Source organism: Puma concolor, chromosome E2, assembly GCF_028749965.1.
Source record: "Puma concolor isolate L17-30 chromosome E2, mPumCon1.1.hap2, whole genome shotgun sequence".
Lineage (NCBI taxonomy): Eukaryota > Metazoa > Chordata > Mammalia > Carnivora > Felidae > Puma > Puma concolor.
Window position 1 is genome coordinate 48,183,094 of NC_141681.1, and position 23,481 is coordinate 48,206,574.

The 23,481-nt window shown below is 50.4% G+C and overlaps 2 protein-coding genes and 1 pseudogene across 2 annotated transcripts; 2 read left to right on the plus strand and 1 right to left on the minus strand.

Moving 5' to 3' along the window:
• On the plus strand, positions 1-8,311 carry SELENOV (selenoprotein V). Its single transcript, XM_086689757.1, has 8 exons — positions 1-537; positions 644-1,764; positions 3,662-3,686; positions 3,816-3,869; positions 3,986-4,060; positions 4,175-4,269; positions 4,589-4,636; positions 8,188-8,311. The coding sequence occupies exons 1-6, from the start codon at positions 346-348 to the stop codon at positions 4,250-4,252; spliced, it is 1,545 nt and encodes a 514-aa protein (XP_086545883.1). The 5' UTR covers positions 1-345; the 3' UTR covers positions 4,253-4,269; positions 4,589-4,636; positions 8,188-8,311.
• A 10,100-nt stretch (positions 8,312-18,411) lies between these two features.
• Positions 18,412-19,687, minus strand: LOC112851384 (EP300-interacting inhibitor of differentiation 2). The gene has a single exon (XM_025914920.2). The coding sequence runs from the start codon at positions 19,536-19,538 to the stop codon at positions 18,975-18,977; it is 564 nt and encodes a 187-aa protein (XP_025770705.1). The 5' UTR covers positions 19,539-19,687; the 3' UTR covers positions 18,412-18,974.
• A 76-nt stretch (positions 19,688-19,763) lies between these two features.
• LOC112851099 (ferritin light chain pseudogene) lies at positions 19,764-20,842 on the plus strand (annotated as a pseudogene).
• Positions 20,843-23,481: the final 2,639 nt, after the last annotated feature.

A 23,481-nucleotide genomic window follows, 5' to 3' on the forward strand; every position in this document is an offset into this window, starting at 1 on the left:
CTCACAGGGCGATGGGGCCATTTGCAGAGTGGTTAAGTACCAGCATTCTGGAGCCTGACAATTTCCATTTGAATCCTGGCTGTGCCACTTACTAGCTGTGGTTATTTATATGTGTAGCACTCAGCACTGTGTAACTGCAAACTCTTGTTATTTTTGCTAGTTATTATTTTTAGTTTTCTCCTGACCACCCAGTTATTTTTTCAGGGAGCCCCCTCCGCCCCAGGCTGGTTCTAGCACCTTTTGGGATTCTGCAGGCTCCTGTGCCTCTCTCGCCTTGTCTCTGACCCCTCTGCCTGTGCCTCCCCTACTCCAGCCCCGGCCACACTGGGCTGTTGTTGGTTGGTGATGGCTATGTTTCCCCCACTGGACAGGGAACCTGCTCACTGGACCAGGGGTTTGCTGATCAGGGCTCTGTTCCCAGAATCACTCGGCACAGGACCGTGCACACAGCAGGCACTCAAGAAACATACTGAAGGCCTGAATGTTAGCGATAGTGAGAGGAACGCTGCAGCAATCTCTGTGTTCCTTGCCTTGAAGGTAGGGTTCAGGAATTAGGTGAGATCTGGAGGCCCAGCGCAGTAGAACCGGTGTACAGCGTGGAACACCATGTAACAGTGCCCCCTTGTGGTTTCTCCCATTTTAGAACCCTGGTGTGCGTGAGGCTCTCCCCGCCCCAAGGAAGGAGGACGGGGCGGGATCCCAACCCCGCCCCCCCCCCGGCCCCCTGCTGCCCATGAACAACCAGGCGCGGGCCCCAAACCCCTCCCCGGCCCGGGTCTTGGCCTTGGTCCGGGCTTCGACGCCGGTCAGGTCCTCGATCCCGGTCCGCATCCCAACTCCTGCCCGGGCCTCGACCCCAGCCCGCACCCGGAATCCCGCCCAGACCCCGGTCCGGGCCCCGAATCCCGTCCAGATCCCCAATCCCGTCCAGATCTCGGCCCGGGCCCCGAATCCCGCCCAGACCCCTGTCCGGGCCCCGCGTCCCGTCCAGATCCCGGCCCGGACCCCAGATCCCCGCCAGACCTCGAGCCCGGGCTGGGCCCCGAATCCCGTCCGGATCTCGGCCCGAGCCCAGAGTCCCGCTCAGACCCCGACTCCTGTCCAGACCCCGGCCTCAGCCTGGACCCCCACTCTCGTCCAGACCCCGACTCCGGTCCAAACCCCAACCCCAGTCTGGACTGAGACTCCTGTCCAGACCCCGACTGCCGTCGGGACTCCGACCCGGGTCCAGACCCTGACTCCAGTACAGATTCCGACCCGGGTCCGGACCCTGACTCCAGTACAGATCCCGACCCGGGTCCGGACGCCCACTCCGATCAGGACCCCGACTCTGGCCCGGATCCCAGCCCCAACCTCGTTCCCAGTCGGGGTCCCAATCACAGCCGTTGCCCCTGCATCGGAATCCTTAGGGAACCCAGCCCCACCTTTGGAGCCACCCTCAGAATCTGCTCTGGAGCCCCCTGTGTGGCCTGACAAGGATCTTTCACCCACACCCAGTGTGAAGCACTTCCCATCAGTCGCCAATGGATTCGGCTCTGTCACCCAAGAGTCCCTTCCTGCCCACACTCCAACGGCCGCTGATTTCCTGGGGCCCACCCTTGGGTCAACCTCGAGGGCAGACTCATCAGCCACCAAGTTGATGGATTCCACTCCCGATTCTATTCCCGCGCCCATCCTGGAGACCGACTCCTTCGCCACCGCTTTCACCTCCACCTTCGAGAACTTACCGGAGGACAGCAAGATCCTGATTCGAGTGATCTACTGGTGAGGGGCGTCCCCGCCCACACCTGCCTTCCTCCCCTTGGGGAAAGCCCAGAGGGGGTGGGCGCTGGGGCTTCCGGGATTTGAAGATCGGGTGAGGGGAGGGAGTCCCCACTCCCAGTTGGAAACTTGGCTCCACCTATCATTTCCTCTGGGGCTGGGGAACTGTTAGCTTCAAATCTCTGCTCTGAGCTTCATTCGTTCAGTCTCATTTACTCATTTTGGAGCGTGCTGCCCCCCGAGGGCCAGGCCTGCTCGGAGGATGGATGGAGTGCTGAACAGCGCCACCTGCTTTTCTCGCCAGGCCAGGCTGGGCCACGCAGACCCAAAGCCAGGCCCGGGAGGGGTGGGGGAATGCCAGACTGGGTGGTCAGGGATGGCCTTTCTCAGGCGGTGATGAGAAGGGGGCCTCCGCGTGAAGAGCTGGGTGTTGGGAGGGCAATCGAGGTGGCAAGGGGAGGAGGAACCGCAAGTGCAGAGGCGGAAGGAGGCTGGCTTCCGTTCTCTTTGGTGGTCCCAGAGCTGGGTCTTCTGGGTCCACGACAACAGTAACAGCAGGGACCTCCCCCAATCCCCATGTCTCTCTCCTGCTTTAGAACATTCTCTCCCCCTTATCTCTCCCAGTCTCACTCCCCCCACCCCCCATTTTTTTCTGCCCAGGTGGTCTCTCCTGCTCTGTCTCTGTCCCCAACTCACTGTCTCTTTTCCTTTCCCGATGTAAATGCCTCTCTCCCCTTCTCCCCACTTCCTCATCTTCCCCTCTTTCTCTGCCCTTCTCCTCCTTTCTAGCTTTCTTTGACTCCATGGATTCATTCATTCATTCATTCAACCACTATTTATTAAGCACCTACCTTGTGCCAGGCCCTGTCCTCGGCACCAGGGACACAGGAGTGCGTAAGACAGAGATCTCTGTCCCTTGTGGCACTCACGTTCTGGTGTGGAGGGGGCCGGAATGAACAATAAATATGGCACACAGTACATTATCTCGCATCGTAGAAGGTGATCAGTGCTGGAGCACCTGGGTGGTGCAGTCGGTTAGGCTTCCGACTCTTGATCTTGGCTCGGGTCATGATCTGGCAGTTTGTGGGTTCCAGCCCCACATTGGGCTCTGCGCTAATGGTGCAGAGCCTGCTTGGGATTCTGTCTCGCCTTCTCTCTGACTCTCCCCCGCTTGTGTTCTCTCTCTCTCTCAAAATAAATAAGTAAACTAAAGAAAAAAAAGCGATCAGTGCCAACGGCAGAAGGAATGGGGGGGGGGTTCACAATTTTATGGGGTAGTCAGAAAGGCCTCCTTGAGAAGGTGATATATGAGTAAAGACCTGAAGGAGGGGAGAGAGGGAACCATGTAGATAAGAGCATTCTGCAGAGGGAACAGCCAGTGCAAAGGCCCTGTGGTGAGGCATGCAGTGTTGGAGGAGGAGTTCCGAGGTAGGAGGGGTGGAGGCGGGGCTGAGGGTAGTCCCAGTCCTAGCTCAGCCAGTCCTCCCTGTTAAGATTGGGACAGGTCATCCACACCCTTTTCTCAACCTCAGTTTCCTCATCTGTAAAATGGGGTTGTTGAGATGATTCCATGAGATGCCTCATCTAAGGTAATAAATGTACATGTCTCAAAGAAGGGCTCAGTGTATGTCAATGAAATTTTTTTCAAAAGCGCTTCCTCCCTCCCTCCTTTGCTGGAGCAGTGGGCCAGGGAGTGAATGGAGGCAATGGGGCAGATACCGTGGGGGCTTGTGGACCATACAGAGGACTGTTGTGGTTTTTTTTTGCCTTGGGTGAGCTAGCAGTATGGGATGGGATCGGAGTCCGGTGTTCACAGGCTCCCTCTGGGCCTGGGGAGATACTGATTCAGTATCTTGTCTCCATCTCTCTCTGTCTCCCTTCTCTTTCCCTCGGCGTCCAGCGGCCTCTGAAGCTACAGCCTTCGGGTGAGTAGTTTTGACTTTGGAGGTGGGGGGAGTGCTGGACAGGAAGTCTGGAAGGAGGTCCTGTTTCCCCTCCCCTGACCCCATGACCCTCTGATCCTGTGAACCCATGATCCCATCTCCTCCCTGCAGTACATTCTACTGAGAAAGAGTCTGGAGCTGCAATTTCCAAATTGTCTACGCTTTGTGAGTGTGCCGGTGGCCTGGGGGAGTGAGGGGGGTGGGTAGTTAGGGTCCCGAGAACCCAGGGGCTTGGAGAGGAGCTCTCACCTTCCCCTCCACCCCCAACATTCCCTCCCCAGGAGGAGGAAAGATCTGCCCAGGCTACAGGGGAGTTTGAGGTGTTTGTGGATGGAAAACTGGTCCATTCAAAGAAGGTGATTGTGATTGTGTGTTCCAGACCAGGAGGGAGGGCGGTGCTGGGTTGGGGGGGCGGCGGTGGAGGGGGGTGGGAGACATACATGTCCCTGCTCTTTTCCCTCTGTGCCCAGAAAGGCGATGGCTTTGTGGATGAGGCCAGGCTGCAGAAGATTGTGAGCATTATCGATGAGGAAATTAGGAAAAGGTAGCAGACAACCGGCCAAAGGTGAGGTGAGGGAGGCGAGGTGGGCGGGGCGGAGGCGGGGCTGAGGGCGGGCGCTGTCTTGGAGTCAGAAACAACCTACTCACAACGTAGCTCAGCCGGTCCTCCCTGTTAAGATCGGGGCAGGTCACCCACACCCTTTTCTGAACCTCAGTTTTCTCATCTGTAAAATGGGGTTGTTGAGATGATTCCAAGAGATGCCTCATCTAAGGTAGTAAATGTACATGGCTCAAAGAAGGGCTCAGTGTATGTCAATGAAATTTTTTTCAAAAGAGCTTTAAATTTCTTCCTCCCTCCCTCCCTCCCTTCCTTTCACTTTCAGTTGTAAAGCTGTGCCACCCAATAACAGCCTACGGCTTTTCAACTTACGGTAAGTTCATTAAAATTAAATACAATAAAAATTCACTTGTTAGCTACACTAGCCACATTTCAAGAGTTCTACAGCCACATGTTAAGCAGTGCAGATGTAGGACATAGAACCCATTACTGCAGAAAGTTCCATTGCTAACGTTGTCTTAAGGTATTAAAGCATATACACGACCATTTATTGGCCACCGATACTGGATTCTTATTTTTTATTTCTTTTCATTTATTTATTTTTTTAGAGAGAAGAGAGAGGGTGAGTGGGGAAGAGGGGCAGAGGGAGAGAGAGAATGAATCTCAAGCAGACTCCGTGCTCAGCACAGAGCCCGCCTGGGTGCTCGGTCCCACGGGATCATGACCTGAGCTGAAGTCAAGAGTCAACCACTCAACTAACTGAGCTGCCCAGGAGCCCCTGGATTTTTAATTTTTTAAATATTTACTTAATTAGAGAGAGAGAGAGAGACAGAGGGAGAGGGAGGGAAGGGCCGAGAGAGGGGAGAGAGAGAGAGAGAGAGAGAGAGAGAGAGAATCCCAAGCAGGCTCTGTGCTTGGAGTCAGAAACATCCTACTCCTAGTCCTACCCAGCTCAGTGAGTCCTCCTTGCTAAGATCAGGGAGGACTGTGCTTGGAGCACAGAGCGTGACTCGGGGACCGATCCCATGAGAACCTCGAGATCACAACCTGAGCCGAAACCAAGAATCAGCCGTTTAACAGACTGAGCCACCCAGGCGCCCCTTAGTTTGCATTTTCATTTCGTTAATGTATTTATGTCATCCCCACACCCAGCGTGGGGCTCGAACTTACAACCCCGAGCTCAAGAGTCACGTGCTCTTCTGATTGAGCCCGCCAGGTGCCCCAGATACTGGGTTTTTAAGACCCCTGAGAGGGCGCCTTCAGCAATTTCTCCTGCCCTCTGCCCTGTCCCCGGCCACCCCTGATCTGCTTTCTGTCCTCCTAGATTAGTTTGCACTTTCTAGACGTTTACATAAATGGAAGCTATGATTTTTTTCACGCTTTGGTGGAAAATTTTAGACACGTACACTAATTGCGAGCCCCGTACAGTGAGCCCCATGTGCTCGTCGACCAGGTCAACTATTATTACCGACTTTCTCCTAGTCCATCTATTTTCCTCTCCACTTTTTTTTTTTTTTGGCATGTTAGCGTTTGAAGGTACATTCCAGACCTCACGCTATTGCACCTGTAAATACTTCAGTATGCATCTCTAATAAATAAGTTTTTATTTTATTAAAAAAAATTTTTTAATGTTTAGTTTTGAGAGAAAGAGGGAGAAAGTGTAAGCGGGGGAGGGGCAGAGAGAGGGAGACACAGAATCTGAAACAGGCTCTAGGCTCCGAGTGTCCGCACAGAGCCCGATGCAGGGCTCAAACTCACAAACTGTGAGATCATGACCTGAGCCACACAGGCATCTCTTATTTTATTTTTAAAGTTTATTTTGAGAGCGACAGCATGGGAGGAGCAGAGAGAGGGGGAGAGAGAGAATCCCAAGCAGGCTCCACACTGCCAGCCTAGAGCCTGACATGGGGCTTGAACTCACAAACAGTGGGATCATGACCTGAGCTGAAATCAAGAGTTGGATGCTTAACTGACTGAGCCACCCAGGTACCCCAACAAATTAAGTTTTTAAAAGAAGTACAAGACCATTTTCACCCCCAACAAAAATTTTATTGATTTTTTTTTTAAGTAGGCTCACACCCAATGTGGGGCTTGAATTCACAATCCTGAGATCAAGAGTTGCATGCTGCATCACCTGAGCCATCAGGCGCCCCCACCCTCGACAAAAATTTTAAAATGTCTTAATGGCATCTAAGATCTACTCAAGTGTCTCAAAAATATCTTTTTAGAGGTGGGTTGGGAATTAGGATCCAGACAATGTCCACATTATATTAGTTGTTTTTGGGGCGCCTGGGTGGCGCAGTCGGTTAAGCGTCCGACTTCAGCCAGGTCACGATCTCGCGGTCCGTGGGTTCGAGCCCCGCGTCGGGCTCTGGGCTGATGGCTCGGAGCCTGGAGCCTGTTTCCGATTCTGTGTCTCCCTCTCTCTCTGACCCTCCCCCGTTCATGCTCTCTCTCTGTCCCAAAAAAAATAAATAAACATTGAAAAAAAAATTTTTTTTAAAATTTACACAGTATTTTTGGAATGCCTACTATGTGCCAGGCACTTAGTAGGTCTGTTTTCAAGCAGCCATGCTGGGGATGGGGGCAGGGGAGGCAGAGGAGACGTCTGTTTCTCACACCTGCCAATACGCAGAATACCAGAGTAGCTATGCATGCAGCTTCTAGGGTCACAGGAACTTCGGTTCAAATCCTGGATCCACCAGCCAGCCACACAAGGCTGAAGCTGGTGATGTTAGATGTGAATTAAGAGCTTGTCAAAACCCTTCTTCAGTAAGTGAACAGCAGTTGTTATTGGAATAAGTCATGAATGTTCTTATTGCAGCAGAGAACCCAGTTCAAATTGGCTTAACAACAAAAAAGTTGGCTCATGAGAATAAAAGTCTAGGGGCTAATTAGCTTCAGGAATGGCTTGATCCAGGCAGCAAAATGTTGGCATTGAGAATCTGACCCTCCCTTACTCTGTGTTCTGCTTTTTCCCTGGGCTAACTTTATTCTCAGAGAGGCTCCCTATCTTGGTGGCATAAATCCCTATTGGCCTGGATTAGGTCACATGTTCATCCCTGAACCAATCACTGAGGCCCAAGGGAACACGGAGCTCTCATTGGCCAGTCTTGAATCATGTGGCCATTTCCAACTTGGAATGGAGTTGGTCTCCCTAAGCCCATGGGGAGGGATGATGGGGAGACAGCTTTGGGTGGACAAGAACGACAATCAACTGTATTAAAAAACGGAAGGATAGACAATGGTTACGTCGGTATTGTCTGGCTTCAAATCCCTATTTTACTGGCTGTGTGACTTCAGGCAAATGCCTTCACCTCTCTCTGCCTTGGTCTTCTCCTCTGTCAAGCAGAAACCATGATAGCCGTTACCTCCTTGGATTTCACTTTATCCAACAAATATTTGCTGAGTACTTACTCTGTGTTGGATACTGTGCTAGGTCCTGGGGATGATACGGCCATGAACAAAACAGATGCGAACTCCTGCCCTAGTGAAGCTGACATTCTAGTGGTGGGGACAGACAATGAACAAGACACATAGGCAAATCGAAGGTGGAAATAAGTGCTGAGAAGAAAATAAAGCAGGAAAGGAGTGGGGGTGGGTAGTGCTGGGATAACTTGAGTGGTCGGGGAAGACCTTATTGGGAAGATGGTAAGTAAACAGTTGAAAGAAGGAAGGGGTTGAGTCGTGCGGATATCGGGGGTTATCTATGGAAAATATAGCCGGCAGAGGAAGCAGCAAGTGCAAAGGCCCTGGGGTAGGAATGTGTCTGGTGTGTCTGAGAAATGGCAAGGAGACTAGAGTGGGGAGCGTTGGGATGGTGCCTGACACATAGTAAACAGTGTATAAATGCTATTATTTTTATAGTGTTGTTGTCATCGCTCTTGATGTTTTAAAGTATTTTCTCTCTCCTCTCCATTTCAGGAGCCTCAGCAGGATGCCGAGAAGGGCTGAAATGTTGCCAAGTCAGGTCCTTTTCTGATGGTAGCTGGGGCTGGGGCGAGTCAGGGAGGGGTGAAAACGGAAATAAATACAATCTGCCTCTCTGTTCTGGCCTGACCTCGTCTAATGTTGCCACACTGTCTCCTGAGGTGAGAGGGGAGGCGGTGGGGAGGGGAAGGAAGGGCAGGTTTGGAGAGAAGCCTAATCCTGGGCACCAGGGTGGCTCAGTCAGTTCAAGTGTCCAGCTTCGGCTCAGGTCCTGATCTCACGGTCCGTGGGTTCGAGCCCCGCATGGGGCTCTGTGCTGACAGCTCGGAGCCTGGAGCCTGCTTCGAATTCTGTGTCTCCCTCTCTCTCTGTCCCTCCCCTGCTCACCCACTGTCTCGCACCCTCTCTCAAAAATAAACATTAAAAAAAGAAGAAGAACACTCTTGAAGAGAAGCCTAGTCCTGTTTCCCTGTTGCTCCCCAGGTTTGCTCCTGGTTGGCTAGCCTCAACTCCTGGTGCTGTTGAGTCACTTTGTTTTTAATGTTTATTTATTTTTGAGAGACTGAGAGAGACAGAGCAGGAGTGGGGGAGGGGCAGAGAGAGAGGGAGACACAGAATCCGAAGCAGGCTCCATACTCTGAGCCGTCAGCACAGAGCCCCAGGCAGGGCTCGAACCCACAAACTGCGAGGTCATGACCTGAGCTGAAGTTGGACGCTTGACAGACTGAGCCACTCAGGTGCCCCACTTTCTTTCTTTCTTTTGTGGCATCTTCATTTCCTATGCCCTGGTTTGGGATACTTTTTTTTTTTTTTTTTCAATTTAAAAATGTAATTTTTAGAGAGAGTGTGAGGGAGGGGGGCAGAGCGAGAGAGAGAGAGAGAGAGAGAGAGAGAGAGAGAGAGAGAGAGAGAATCCCAAGCAGGCTCAGCATGGAACCCAATGCAGGGCTTGATCTCATAACAGTGAGATCATGACCTGAGCCGAAATCAAGAGTTGGTTGCTCAACCAACTGAGCCACCCGGGTGCCCCAGGATACGTTTTGACAGTTTCTCATTTTATTGGCAGTTTTAGGGGGTGGGACGGAAATATGGACTGTGGCAAGTCTCCAACTCTTGACAACCCAAATTTCATCACACCCTGGAGCCCACTTTCTAAACCCACAGGTCCTAGAATCCCAGTGTTGGGGGGCGCCTGGGTGGCTCAGTCGGTTGAGCGTCTGACCTCAGCTCAGGTCATGATCACGGTTTGTGGGTTCCAGCCTCACGACGGGCTCCGTGCTGACAGCTCAGCGCCTGGAGCCTGCTTCGAATTGTGTCTCCCTCTCTCTCTGCCCCTCCCCTGCTCGCTCGCTGTCTCTCTCCCTCTCTCAAAAAGAAACATTAAAAACAAAATTTAGGGGGCGCCTGGGTGGCTCAGTCGGTTGGGCGTCCGACTTCGGCTCAGGTCATGATCTCGCGCTCCGTGAGTTCGAGCCCCGCATCGGGCTCTGTGCTGACAGCTCAGAGCCTGGAGCCTGTTTCGGATTCTGTGTCTCCCTCTCTCTCTGACCCTCCCCCGTTCATGCTTTGTCTCTCTTTGTCTCAAAAATAAATAAAAACGTTAAAAAAAATTTAAAAAACCCCAGAATTTAGACTCGCAGTGTCGGGAGGCGGGTGTCAGTGACCTGGGGGAGGGCCATCTGGGGATTCATCAGACCTTGATGGGCCGCCTACTCTGCACCTGGTGCCGTGGGGTCCCTGGGCACCAGCCGGGAGGTCACCGCAAGGTGTGGGAGTCAGACCTTTGCCATGTAGTGGCCGTGACCTCCAGTAAGGGACACCCCCTCTCGGAGCCTCAATTTCCTCCTCTGTCAAATGGGCGTGGTAACACTACTTAAATGTGGAATCCCCAGGGCCGGGCACAGAATAAGTGGGTTTCTGTCAGGGGTGCTCCTCTCTGCAAGTGACGGCGAACCGGGCCACCGGTGGCTTCCACCATCCAACAAATACACCGTTTTTCTCGTGTGCTGGTGGGACGGGGCTGGAGTCGGCTGGCGGTCCGACGATGCCGTCAGCGACCCAGAGTTTTTCCGTATTGCTTTCCTGCCATGGTTAACACACGTCGTTTCATTGTTGCACCTCCACCCCCGGAGTCCTTATTGCAGGTGGGAGAGGGTTCCGTGAGGAAGGACCTGCCTGCTGGGTCACTCTCTTTTTGCTAGGGAGGCAAGATTTTCCTGGCAGCCTCTACCCTGTCATCCGCTGTGATGCCAAGCCTGCGCCCTGCCCCCTGTCCCCTGCCCCCCCACCCCCTTCACCTCACCTCCAGCTCGCCGGCCCACTGCCTGTTACCTGCTCTCCTCGCCGGTGATGCTCACAGTTTTCTGCAGCCTGGCCTCACCCACAAAGCCATCACCTTTCTGGGCACAGTCTGTCTGTCGGTCTCCCCACCCCACCCCCAGGGTCCCAGCACCTTCTTCAAACGGACCAGCTGTCCATTCACAAACGCTTCAAACTCCCCTGCAGCCTGGGTGGATCTGTCTTCCTCCTGGGGAGGGGATGTCGGGGGTCGAGGTGGGGAGGACGAGGGCTCGTGTTGGGCTCAGCGGAAGAAGAGGTGATGGGTATCGTGCAGGTGGCACAGTGGGTGCTACGTGATCGTTGGAGAGCGAGATCAGACACGCTGCCCGGGCTTCCAAAGCCAAGCTCTGCACGTTTGCCAAGAGCCTGTGGACTCTCTTTCTGTTCCTGACGACGAGGAGCAGGTGCAGATAACGGGGCAGACCCTAGAACCTACCGACTGAGAGCACAGAGCCTGGAGCCAAATCCCTGCCGGGATTCCATTCCCGGTTTTGCCACTTCCCAGCTCTGGCAAGTGACTCTACCGCTCTGTGCCTCAGTTGCTCCCTCTGTAACATGGGGAACGTAATAGCACTTCACTCAAGGCTGCTGAAAAGAGTAAACAAGTTAAATCTGTGAGAGTCTCGGGAGAGGGCTTTCATAGCCCAGGAGCTGCGTGAACGTTAAACCTCTTAGGGCACATCTGCTCGCCGGAATGGAAGCCGTGCAAGGACCCAATATCTTATTACGTCGCCGAGGCTATTTCTACTTTGGACCAGAGAATCCAGGCGCGGTCTGCAGAGCCCGAGTTTCCCCACCACACTGCGTGGCCCGGGCAGGAGCACGGGGGGAAGGCAGGGTTCAGGATTGGTGCTTCGGTATTTTCTCACGCCGCCAACAATCTCACACCCGGACGCTAGATCCCCCCCAGCACTTGTCCGTCAAATGTATGCATTTCCCCACCTTCATTAAATGCCTCTTACCGCATCAGTGATGAGATATCAGCTCTTCGGAGCTGGTAAAAGCCCTGGTCTTGGGCTATGATACAAGGAGGTTCTCCTTGCCTCTTTCTGCCCTTGATTTATCCATCGCCTTCTGGTGACGTCGGCACTCTGAGCTTGGTGTCTCCATCTGCAAAATGAAGACACAGGCTTGGCCGCTGGGGCAGAGGCACTACTTCATGACAGTCCCCAGCCGAAGACTACATTTCCCAGGCTCCTTGGCCGCTAGATACGGCCGATAGGACGTGAGCAAAAGTGACGCCTGCAGTTTGGGGGGTTGTGCTGTCCATCCTGGTGTCTGGAAGTGGGATTTGATGGTGTGCCATCTTGGTACGAGACAGAATGATTCCATGGGGGTTGAGTAGGGAGGATGGGGCAACAATAGGGAAGGGGCCTGGGGTCCTTCGGTAGAACTGCCACAAATGGACAGGAGGGAAAAGCAAGCTTCCCTGTTTAAGATGCTGTTATCTTGGGTCTCCGTCATGTGCCGTCAAACCCAAATCATAACAAATACCCCAGGATTGGGAGGATGTGATGAGTGGGTGAGAGCAGTGGGTGAGCCAGAGGCTTTAACTATGTTTTTTTTTTTAATTATGTCATAATATGATAAAGCATAATAAGGTAGTAACTACTTAAAATTATTTACTTTTTATGGTAGGTAGGATTCTAAGGTGACCCTCAATGACCCACACCTTCATATGATCCCCCTTCCCTTGAGTGTGGGTGGGACATGTGACTATGATGGGGTAGCACTCCCATGGCTATGTCACATTAAATGACAAAAAAGGATTTTGCACGGGCTTTGAATGAATCAAACTGAAGTTAATCCTGAATGAGCCTGACAACAAATGTGTGGGTTTTATCTACACCAGTAACCAACTCCCTGGACACTGGGTGGCTGTCCTACAATTCAGTGTTGACACTCTGCCCTGGAGTTAGCGTCAGCTCCCACAATTAAGGGCTCAGCCCCGCGAGACCTGCCTCCACCTCAGATGCCACTCAAAATCCCCGGTTGTCGCCGCACTTCTGACCAAGGAGCTATCAATTCAGGGGTTCTCGCAGCCCCCCCTTCGAGTTTGCGAATTCATTAGAATGACTCTCAGAACCCAGGAAAGCACTTTATTATTACTGGTTTATTATTAAAGACACAAGAACAGCCACATGGGAGAGAGACATAGGGCCCAGCCTGCGGGAAGGGGGGCGCCACGTCCCCACTCTCGCTGGGTGCACCGCTCCCACTAACTCAATGTGCTCACCAACTTGGACTCTCTCCAAACTGTTGTTTAGGGGTTTTATGGAGGTTTCATTGTGTAGACAGGACTGATCAAATCGCCTGCCATGGGTGATTAACACCCTCCAGCCCATCCCTCTTCCCCAGAGGTTGGGGGTGGGGCTGAAAGTTCTAAGCTTTTTTTTTTTAATTCAAAATTTTTTAATGTTTATTTATCTTTGAGAAAGAGAGAGAGAGAGAGTGAGTGCTGGGGAGGGGCAGAGAGAGAGGGGGACACAGAATCCGAAGCAGGTTCCAGGCTCCGAGCTGTCAGCACAGAGCCCGACGTGGGGCTTGAACTCACGGACCGCGAGATCATGACCTGAGCCGAAGTCAGTTGCTCAACCCACTGAGCCACCCAGGCGCCTCTTTAGGTTTATTTCTTTTTAGTGATCTCTACACCCAACATGGGGCTTGAACTCATGACCCTGAGATCAAGAGTCCCATGCTGTTCCGACTGACCCAGCCAGGCACCCCATGTATTGATTTTCATTAAAAAAATCTTAATTTGGTTTCCATGACAATATTTATGTATTCTAAGGATGTGCGTTGGTGTAGGACTCTAGATTCTTGTGTTCCCCTCCTCAGAAATTCCAAAAGCTTATATATTTCACCTCTATTACAAGATTCCATCAGTCAGAAAGATGTAGAAGGAGCAGGGTGGCATAAACTTATGGGAAACCGGGCATTGAGTAATAAGCCTGGGGCCTCACAGACGGATGTCAAAATCGGAATTTGATCCCAAGACACCTGGCACCACGAGTGATGCTCTTCATGTTCACCCTCCTGCCGCCGGTCCCACTCCCTGCCCTCCTGAGAGGCTAACGCCCGGTTAGGTCACTGCCCTTTGGTGCGATTTGGAGTCAGATGGATCTGTAAAAACAATTTGACCTTCTAAGCCTCAGCGTCCTTTTCTGGGCAAACTAAGGGACACAACGTTTGACTAAGCAGCTTAGAACCGTGGAAACCTGAGTTATCACAATGCTTACTGTTTGGGCAACAAACCTCGTTTTTCTCTAAACCCCAGTTCAGCTTCCCTGCGGGGCAGAAACCTGCAATTTCTGTTTCAGGCCAGATCCTGGAAGAACTCGGGAGAATAAGCAGCCTCTGTGGGTAACCTGATAAGCAGAAACTCCAGGCTGACTTCCTGAACCCAGAGAGACGGTTCCGACCTTGCGATCCCACCACATGCTTCTCGAAGATTATTTTGCAGTTTTACAGGTCACGTGCTTCTATTTATTGCATAACACTCTCCAAGTTCAGCAACTCCCCTCTGTTACCACTGAGTGTAAAGAAAGGCATTGAATCAAGAAGGTCAGGAAAGGGGCCCCTGGTGGCTTAGTCGGTTAAGCATCCGATTCTTGGTTTTGGCTCAGGTCATGATCTCACCATTCGTGGGATCGAGCCCTTTGTTGGGCTCTGCACTGATGGCGTGGAGCCTGCTTGGGATTCTCTCTGCCCCTCCCCTGGCACGTGCCCTCTCTCAAAATAAATAAATGAACATTAAAAAAAAGAAAAAAAACTTACATTAAAATAAAGTCAGGAAAAATGCTACATTCTGACTCAGTGTGGACACCTTTGTAATTCTAAGTACCTCAAAATCTACAGCTCTTACCATCGGGGAAAGTAGGGAAAGGGACATCAGGACTCTCACCCTCACTGTCCCCAATCACCAGCCTGAACAGTCCCAAAGGAAATGCTATCAAACCTTACCAGGACAATTCCAGTGGATTTTAAGGTGTTCCAGAATTTAGGAAAGGAAAAACTTCCAAATTATTTAAATGATGTTATAATAACATTAAAATTTAAAAGTAACAGGGCCGCCTGGTGGCTCAGTCGGTTAAGCGTCCGACTTTGGCTCAGGTCATGATCTCCCAGTTTGTGAGTTCAAGTCCCGAGTTGGGCTCTGACAGCTCAGAGCCTGGAGCCTGCTTTGGATTCTGTGTCTCCCTCTCTCTGCCCCTCCCCTGCTCACGCTCTGTCTCTCTCTCAAAAATAAACATAAAGAAAAACATTTAAACTCTAAAACTAACAAATAGTGCACAAGAAAATGACACTTAGGGAACACTTCTACGAACATCCTTAAATAAAGACGGGGGGGGGGGGGGGCGGCGCCTGAGTGGTTCAGTCAGTTAAGTGTCAGACTCTTGGTCTCAGCTCAGGCCTTTTTTTTTTTTTTTAAGTTTGTTTATTTGTTTTGAAGAGGGTGAGAGGCTGAAGAGGGGGTGGAGGTGGGAAGAGAGAGAGAAAATCCCAAGCAGATTCCTTGCTCAGCTCAGAGCCCGATGTGGGGCTCGATCCCATAACCCTGGGATCATGACCTGATCTGAAATCAGGAGTTGGGACACTGATCGAGCCACCCGGCCACTCCTCAGCTCAGGTGGGCTCTGTGCTGGGCAGGAAGCCTACTGAAAGAAAAAACAAAAAAGACAGACATCCAGAAGCACATCAAAAAGCTTATACCTCATTTGTAAATAAGGATCACTCGAGGCACACGAAGATCGTGCATTATCAGTAACTACTTCATCATGGTGGGGACTGTAAAAATAACCGTAGGAGGGCGTCCGGGTGGCTCAGTGGGTTAAGGTCCAACTTCTGCTCAGATCTCCCGTCAGCACAGAGCCCACTTCAAAACCTCCACCCCCCTCTTCGGCCCCTCCCCTGCTCACGCTGGCTGGCGCGTGCTCGCCCTCAAAAAAATAAATATTTAAACCAAAAGAATATTGTTTGCCCCTAAATGAATGTTCCAAAAGTAGATCTCTGGCAGATCTATTTATTCCTAGCTACTTTATCTTTCCTGTTTTTTCTGCATAAATGAGGATTCTTTCTGTTACATTTTTTCTAAAAGTTTGCCTGTGTGTTTGAAAATAATGCATTTCCGGGCACCCGGGGAGCTCAGTCGGTTGAGCGTCCAACTCTTGACATCGGCTCAGGTGGTGATCCCAGGGTTGCGGGAGCCGGCTCAGTGCGAGCGTGGCGCCTGCTTGGGATTCTCTTTCTCCCGCTGCCCCTCTCCCCTGCTAGCACTCTCTCTCGCTCTCTCAAATAGAAAGAGGATAACTGATTTCAAAAAAATGTAATGTCTCCATATTTATTTGATAGCCTGTTAACACACCGAATTCTCTTGTTTATAGTAGTTTTTCCTGTGGTTCTTAGGTTGAAGAACAGGTCATATCAAACAGTTGAAAATAATGCCTCTTTACAACTTTTCTACCTTGAATTTCTTTCTCCTTATTAATTCCTGGGCCGGTGCCTTCTGTCTCCTGTAAAACAATGTGAATGATAGCCAAGCACCCTTGTCTTGTTCCTGATTTTGTGGAAGTTCTTCACATATGTGTCTGTTGCTCGGTGGGTGTTTGATCAAGAATGATTACTGAATTTTGTCAAAGGCCTTTGCGGAATCTTCAGTGATCCTAGGGTTATTTTTTTTAAAGTTTACTTATTTGTTTTGAGAGAGAGAGCGAGAGCATCAGCAGGGAAGGAGCAGAGAGGGAGAAAGGGACAGATCTGAAGCAGGCTCCGTGCTGACAGCCACCAGCCCGATGTGGGCTTGAACTCACAAACCTCGAGATTATAACCTGAGCTGAAGTTGGGACGCTGAACCGACTGAGCCACCCAGGCGCTCCTAACACTCTTCTGAAGGACACAAAGGAAGTTTGTTTGTTCTTTTAATTGAGAGAGAGAGAGAGAGAGAGAGAGAGAGAGAGAGAGAGAGAGAGAGAGAGAGAGAATCTCAAGCAGGCTCATGAGGCTTCATCCCAGGACCCTGGGATCACCACCTGAGCCTAAATCAAGAGTCAGGTGCTCAACTGAGCCACCTGGGTGCTGCATTTTTTTTGGGGGGGAAGTCTTTTAAAAAATGGGAAAATAGGGGTGCCTGGCTGGCTCAGTCTGCAGAGCACGTGACTCTTGATCTCAGGGTTGTGAGTTTGAGCCCCACGTAGGGTGTAGAGATTACTTAAAAAAAATGTTTTTTTTTTAAAGGGAAAATAGACCATTGGGATAGGAAGACTCAGTATCTTAATGATAAATTAACTGTCATGTGATTCTAAAAAAAAAAAAAAAAAAAAAAAAAGCTTTGCTTGAGAGGCACCTGGGGGGCTCAGTTGGTTCAGCATCTGACTTCTAACTTCGGCTCAGGTCATGATTTCAGTTTGTGAGCTCAAGCCTCGCATGGGGCTCTGTGCTGACAGCTCAGAGCCTGGAGCCTGTTTCAGATTTTGGGTCTCCCTCTCTTTCTGCCCCACCCCTGCTCGCACACTCTCTCAAAAACAAATAAACATTAAAAACTACCAGATTTAAAACTACGTAGTCAGAAAATCGAAAACACAGCTTAGTATATGACGAAGAGGCATCTTTAAACAAAGTGAGCAGGGAAAAGAAGGACTAGTTGGTAACTGGTGCTGGGGCAACCAGTAGCCCCTGAAAAATAAATTTTGAATTCTTACTGTACATCAGGATAAATTCCAAGTGTTCAGAGACTCAAATATGCACAAAGAAACTACACACACGCACACACACCCCCCAAGAAAATCTTGAGATTCGATACCTTACTGGTTTAAAAGAAAACAGCAAACAAAAACCAAAGCAAAACCTGCCTGCCCAAAGGCTTTCAGGAAAACCAGACACAAGTGACTAAATGGGGAAAGATATCCATAACTCACATTACAAGCTATCATCCTATCTCACATATTACACCGCCAGCTACTGGAATCAACAAAGAACAACAATTCTTCAGGAGAGAAATGGATAAAAGATACGAACACAGGGTTCACAGAAAAGGGAATATACATACAATTTCCAATGAGTACCCTGGCCCAGAATTCTCACTTCTGGAAATTCACACTATGGATGTTACACATGACAAAGAATCTAAGAAGCTGCTGATTAGAAGATGCCCCAAGGAAAAATGCCGTAATACACCATCAAAGGTTACGCTATGCCCCATTGCACAGATGGCAAAACACGACAAGGTCGTTTCCATCAAAGCATTTGCGCACAGGCCCTGTGATATGCATACAAGGTTACCTTTCACAGCCATTTTTTTTTTTTTTGCCAACAGAAAATGGGTGAAGCGATAAAAGGTTAAAAAAAAAAAAAAAAAGGAAAATCTGTCAGATCAAAAATTAGATTTTACTAAGAATTATCTTCTAAAATAAATGATGAATTTCTGACATAAAAAAAATCTAAAGACAAAGATGGAGAACGTGAATGCCCATCGATATGTTCCTGGATAAGTAAATTACAACATAATCAACCACAGAATGAAACAGAACGCAGCTCTGAAAAAGAACAAAGAACGAGGCAATGCAGTGGTTTGGAAGGATCTTCAAGGTACATTCTTACTGAATAAGCAACGTGTAAATCAGTAAGTACGCCCACTTTTGTGAAGAAATGAAAAAAAAACCTCAAATTTGCATTTGCTTGTGTGTACACAAGGCAACGACAGGAGAGGCACCTTGCAGATGTGGGTTGTGGCGGGGACTGGATGGAGGGGACAGGGATGGAAGAACTTTCGGTGTATATTTCACATTTTGGGGGTTTTCTGAATAGGTTTACCAAAAAAAAAAAAAAAAAAAAAAAAAAGCTTAAACACATTAAAAATGAAAGAAAAAAAATTCCAGAATCTTCAGATATTCTCGAATACAAGGTTTATCAGGTAATATAGACAACAAGTTACACTCCTTGCCGTTTGAAATGCTTCACAGAACACAAAGTCGATCTTGTGCTAAAACCTTCTGTTGAACCTGACGTGAACAGAGCACATATTCGGGCAATGTCAAGTTCTCGCCATAGGCTTCCAGTCTCTCCACGGGATAACTCCGCCGTGGCTCCTTCTTCCTCCCCATCACGATTTGAGAGTTTCTTTCGTCATCACGGGCCCCGATACTGGCCACAGTTCTTCATCGGGTCTCAATGTCCTGAAAACTATCCTTCACTTTTCAGTGAAGCAATTTTGAAAGTCATTTCCACAACACAGGGAGAAGGCTCTGTATCAACCCCAAACTCAACAGTTACAGGAGTCACAAGGCTTTGAATTTCTTTTCTGAGGCTTTGTCGCGATAAACGCCCTTCCCCCCGCAACTATGCCTCGCCTTATCTCATACACTTTGACCTTCTAAAATCGAGGGACAGGACTGGCGTGAGACTTGAAAACAGAGGCTCCCCTCTGCAGTGGTTTCGCCACCAGACTATTCTCTACTTATGTACTTATCACAACCAAGTTCCTCTATCAGAGGATTGATGACCTCGGACGCAGTGAGGGCTACCGTAAATGTCAAAATGTCAAAATCCATCCTCTGGGGATTCCGCTGGTACTCGGCATCAAACGCTGCTTCCCGGGCTCTGCAGGCCTCCACAAACCTCCTGCGGCGTTCTCCCAGCTCCTGAATTCTGCCCGGAGCGATCGGGTAGTGTTCCAGGTAGTGGCGCAGGAACTGCTGGTAATTGATTCCTAAAACGCTAAGTGGGTGACGGAGGCGGAGGTACGGCAACGCAGCCAGCCCCGGGCCGTTCCCGGGCCGGGATCGGGGTCTGGCCTGCGCACCCTCTTCCTCCGCTGGCTCCGCCAACACTCGGGCTACCTGTGCGTCGCGGGCCTCCCCGGGCGCCGCCACCGGACCTTCCCCGGGCTCCGCAGGCCCCGCCGGGGCCGGCTCCCGCCTCCCGCCGCCTACCTCCGCCCGCGGGGCGTCGCGGTGGCCATTCGCCGCGTCCGTCTGCCGGACACCGCTGTCGGGGGGCAGCTCGGACATCTCGGACCCCGGGGTCAGCTCGGCCGCTCCCAGAAAAATTGGAAAAACGGGACGTCGCGACTACGGGCGGGCGCGTAAGTGCGTGTGCGCGAGCGCTGTGCGCACCGGTGAACGCGGCGCGTGCGTTTATCCTACGGATACACCTAGGAGCGCTGCGCACGCGTCATTCCCGGCGCCCGTGCCCCGCCAGGCGCCACCTTGCGGCCAGAAGCGTCATCACAGCCGAAACGGCCCCGAGCTGGCAACGGCACGTCGAGGGGCGCGTCCCTATTTTCCGTTTGAGTCAGTTTAACGTTTACCCCAGGAGAGTCTTACAAGGTTGCTTCTTATTGGCTTTCCCCAGGTTCCACCCAACATGCTCCTCTCTACGCTTCTTGTTCTCCGGTGATTATAATGCCACATCTGCAGTGCGCCCGGCGGTCCGCTGGATCTGCCTCGTGCTTCAACAGAGCTTGGACTGACCAGACCCAGGGACACCCCTTACTCCAGCCTCAGACCACCCTCCAGCCGCCTTTACAGTCTCAACCCCCGGAACCACCTTCTCAGCCACCCTCTGCCTCTGGGGCCAACCAACACCGTTTTTTGAGCTTAGCGCCTTGTTGCCGGCCAATCATGAGCTCTCAGGGTCGTCAGAATTATTCCCCCGAGGTGGAGGCCTCCGTCAACTGCCTGGTCAACATGCATCTGCGGGCCTCCAACACCTACCTCTCTCTGGGCTTCTATTTCGACAGCAGCGATGTGGCTCTGCAGGGCTTGGGCCACTTCTTCCGCGAGTTAGCCCTGAAGAAGCGCGAGGGCGCCCAGCGGCTCTTGAAGTTGCAAAACCAGCGGAGCGGCAGCGCGCTCTTCCAGGACGTGCAGAAGCCGTCGCACGACGAGTGGGGTAAAGCCCTGGACGCCATGGAAACGGCTCTGGTCCTGGAGAAGAACCTGAACGAGGCAATTTTGGATCTGCATGCCCTGGGTTCTGCTCGTGCCGACGCTTATCTCTGTGACTTCCTGGAGAACCACTTCCTGGGCGAGGAGGTGAAACTCATCAAGCAGATGGGCAGTCACCTGACTAACCTCCGCAGGCTGGCCGGCCCTCAGGCCGCGCTGGGCGAGTATCTCTTCGAAAGGCTCACCTTCAAGCTCGACTAGCAGCCTCTGGAGCCCAGCAACCTTGGAGGGGCCCCTCTGGCATCCCCTTAGTGCCAGGGCTTCTGCCTGGGCTTGTCTGAGCAGCTTTTTAACCACGACGGAGCCCTCTCCCAAACTGTCGACCCAATGGAAACAATAAAGCTTTTTGCAATGAAAAACAGAAACGCTGCCTGTATTATACACCAAGATACCCTAGATTCTTGGTTTTTTGTTTGTTTTGGGGGTGGGTGGGTGGGTGGGGAGGATGTTCTTTATTATTTTCCATTTATTCATTTGCCTATCTTCCCCATAGCAATCCTCCCTCTTTTTTTTTTTACATTTTTAATGTTTATTTTTGAAGGAGAGAGAGCGCGCGCATACGAGTGGGGGAGGGGCAGAGAGACAGGGAGACACAAAATCCCAAGCAGGCTCCAGGCTCTGAGCTGTCAGCACAGAGCCGGACATGGGGCCCAGGAACTGTGAAGTCGGAGACTTAAAGGACTGAGCCACCCAGGTGCCCCCCCCCCCATAACAATCCTCTTAACAATTAAAGCTTTATAATAATATCCCCCTTGTTATCTTTAAAACTTCTTTAGCTACTCTTGGACGGTTATGTTCTTCTAAATCTTATTTGTGTGACATAACCTATATGCAGAAAAGTATACAAAAGTATACAGCGGAATGGTTTATCAGAAAGTGAACAGCCATGTAACCACCACTGGAAATTGACTCCCCATATTCCCGAACCCTTCCCCCTTCACAAGAATCTCCTTTCTACCGGGAGGTAACTACTAGCCTGGTATTTATGGTCATTGTTTACTTGCTTTGCTTTTTGTTCTATTCCTGGGGGTGCATTCCTGTATTTTAGTTTTGCTTATTAAAAAAAAAAAATTATTTTTGAGATAGAGAATCCCAACCAGGCTCGCCCCCTCAGTGCAGAGCCCCGATGAGGAATTAGAACTCACGACCTGAGTAGAAATCCAGTGAATTAACTGACTGAGCCACCCAGACCTGCCAGTGTCGCTTACTTTTTGAAATTGTATACCCTTGTGTCTGGTTTCTTTCACGTACTATTTTTTTTTTTAAAGGCTAATCTCCATTTATTTATTTTTTTTTTCAACGTTTATTTATTTTTTGGGGACAGAGAGAGACAGAGCATGAACGGGGGAGGGGCAGAGAGAGAGGGAGACACAGAATCGGAAACAGGCTCCAGGCTCTGAGCCATCAGCCCGGAGCCTGACGCGGGGCTCGAACTCCCGGACCGCGAGATCGTGACCTGGCTGAAGTCGGACGCTTAGCCGACTGCGCCACCCAGGCGCCCCTCACGCACTATTTTTATGAGATTCACCCATGTTTTCCATTGTGGTTATAAATAGTTAATTTTCTTTAAACATTTTTTAAAATTTTAAGTAAACTCTAAGCCCAGTGTGGGGCTCGAACTCACCAAGTGGAGATCAAGAGACACATGCTCCGTGGATGGAGCCAGTGAGGCACCCCAGTAGTTCATTTTCTTGATAGGTACATAGTCATTGCTATTTTTGTTATGTGTCTCATAATATTACAACATCTTAAATATTGGTTCTCCAATTACGTTCTCTTTATTCTAACTAATGGAAAGACTTCAGAGAGGGAAATTCTTTTTTTCAATTTATTTTTTTAATGTTTATTTTTGAGAGTAAGACAGAGGGTAACAGGGTCAGAGGAGAGAGGGAGACACAGAATCTGAAGCAGGCTCCAGGCTCTGAGCTGTCAGCACAGAGCCCAGTGCAGGACTTGAACTCATGAACCTTGAGATCATGACCTGAGCCAAAGTTGGACCCTTAACCTACTGTGCCACTCAGGCGCCCCAGGAAATTCTATCTTTGCTTTTGCTGGTGGTGACTCCCATCATGATGGCTGTGATTCCCGGGCATCAGCAAGTAACGTTAGTGACTCACTGCTCTCTGCCCTATCAGGAGTAGCTATTCTGGGGGAGCTTGACTGGCTCAGTCAGGAGAGTATGTGACTCTTGATCTCTGGGTCATGAGTTCGAGCCCCACGTTGGGTGTAGAGATTTCTTAAACAAATGAAACTTTAAAAAAATTTTTTTTTAAAGGAGTAGCTATATGTTCTCATTTAATTTTCCTGGTCCGAGCATCGCATTTAGAAAACACAACATTCAGCCTCCTTACTGCTTCAAACACAGCTCTTCACCAGAATCTCTGCCATCACTCTAGGTGTGGCTCATCTCTACACCCAGTGTGGGGCTTGAACCCACAACCTCGAGATCAAGAGTTGTGTGCTCCAGTGACCTAGCCAGACAGACACCCCACGTGGGGCTCCTTCAAGGCAGCTCCCAGCTGGGCTGGAGACCCACAGGTCCATGCTCCCACTCTCAGGCTGCCCAGAAAATCACAAATACTTAACAAAAGAGTTCCCAGACGTAGGTAACAACATATATTATTAGGGGAGGAACTAGAAATTGTAGTAATTTTGCTATAATCCTATGGAGGCACGTATAATCCTGCCCTCTGAGGCCCCAAATGACCTTACAGCAGAAGTTGAAAATCCTTCCTATTATCTGGGCATAGGAATGGCTATAAACAAAATTATAGTGTCTTGAATAGAAGTGCTCACGTGGGGAGATAAAAGCAAAACTTTGAGATAGATTCCGGGTTGGCTAGTGCTCCCAAGACTGTACTTCCAGTGGCTGAAGCATCTTTGTCTCTGACTTGCTGCCACTATTTCTGGATCATGTGAGGACAGTGTCAATCATGCCACAGACTAAACAATTAAAGGAACTCATATTAGGGGATTCACAGTTTTGTTTTTTGTTTTTTTTTGT

Excerpts from the sequence above, each read along its gene's own strand:
- LOC112851384 (XM_025914920.2), bottom strand. The coding sequence starts at position 19,538 with ATGTCCGAGCTGCCCCCCGACAGCGGTGTCCGGCAGACGGACGCGGCG.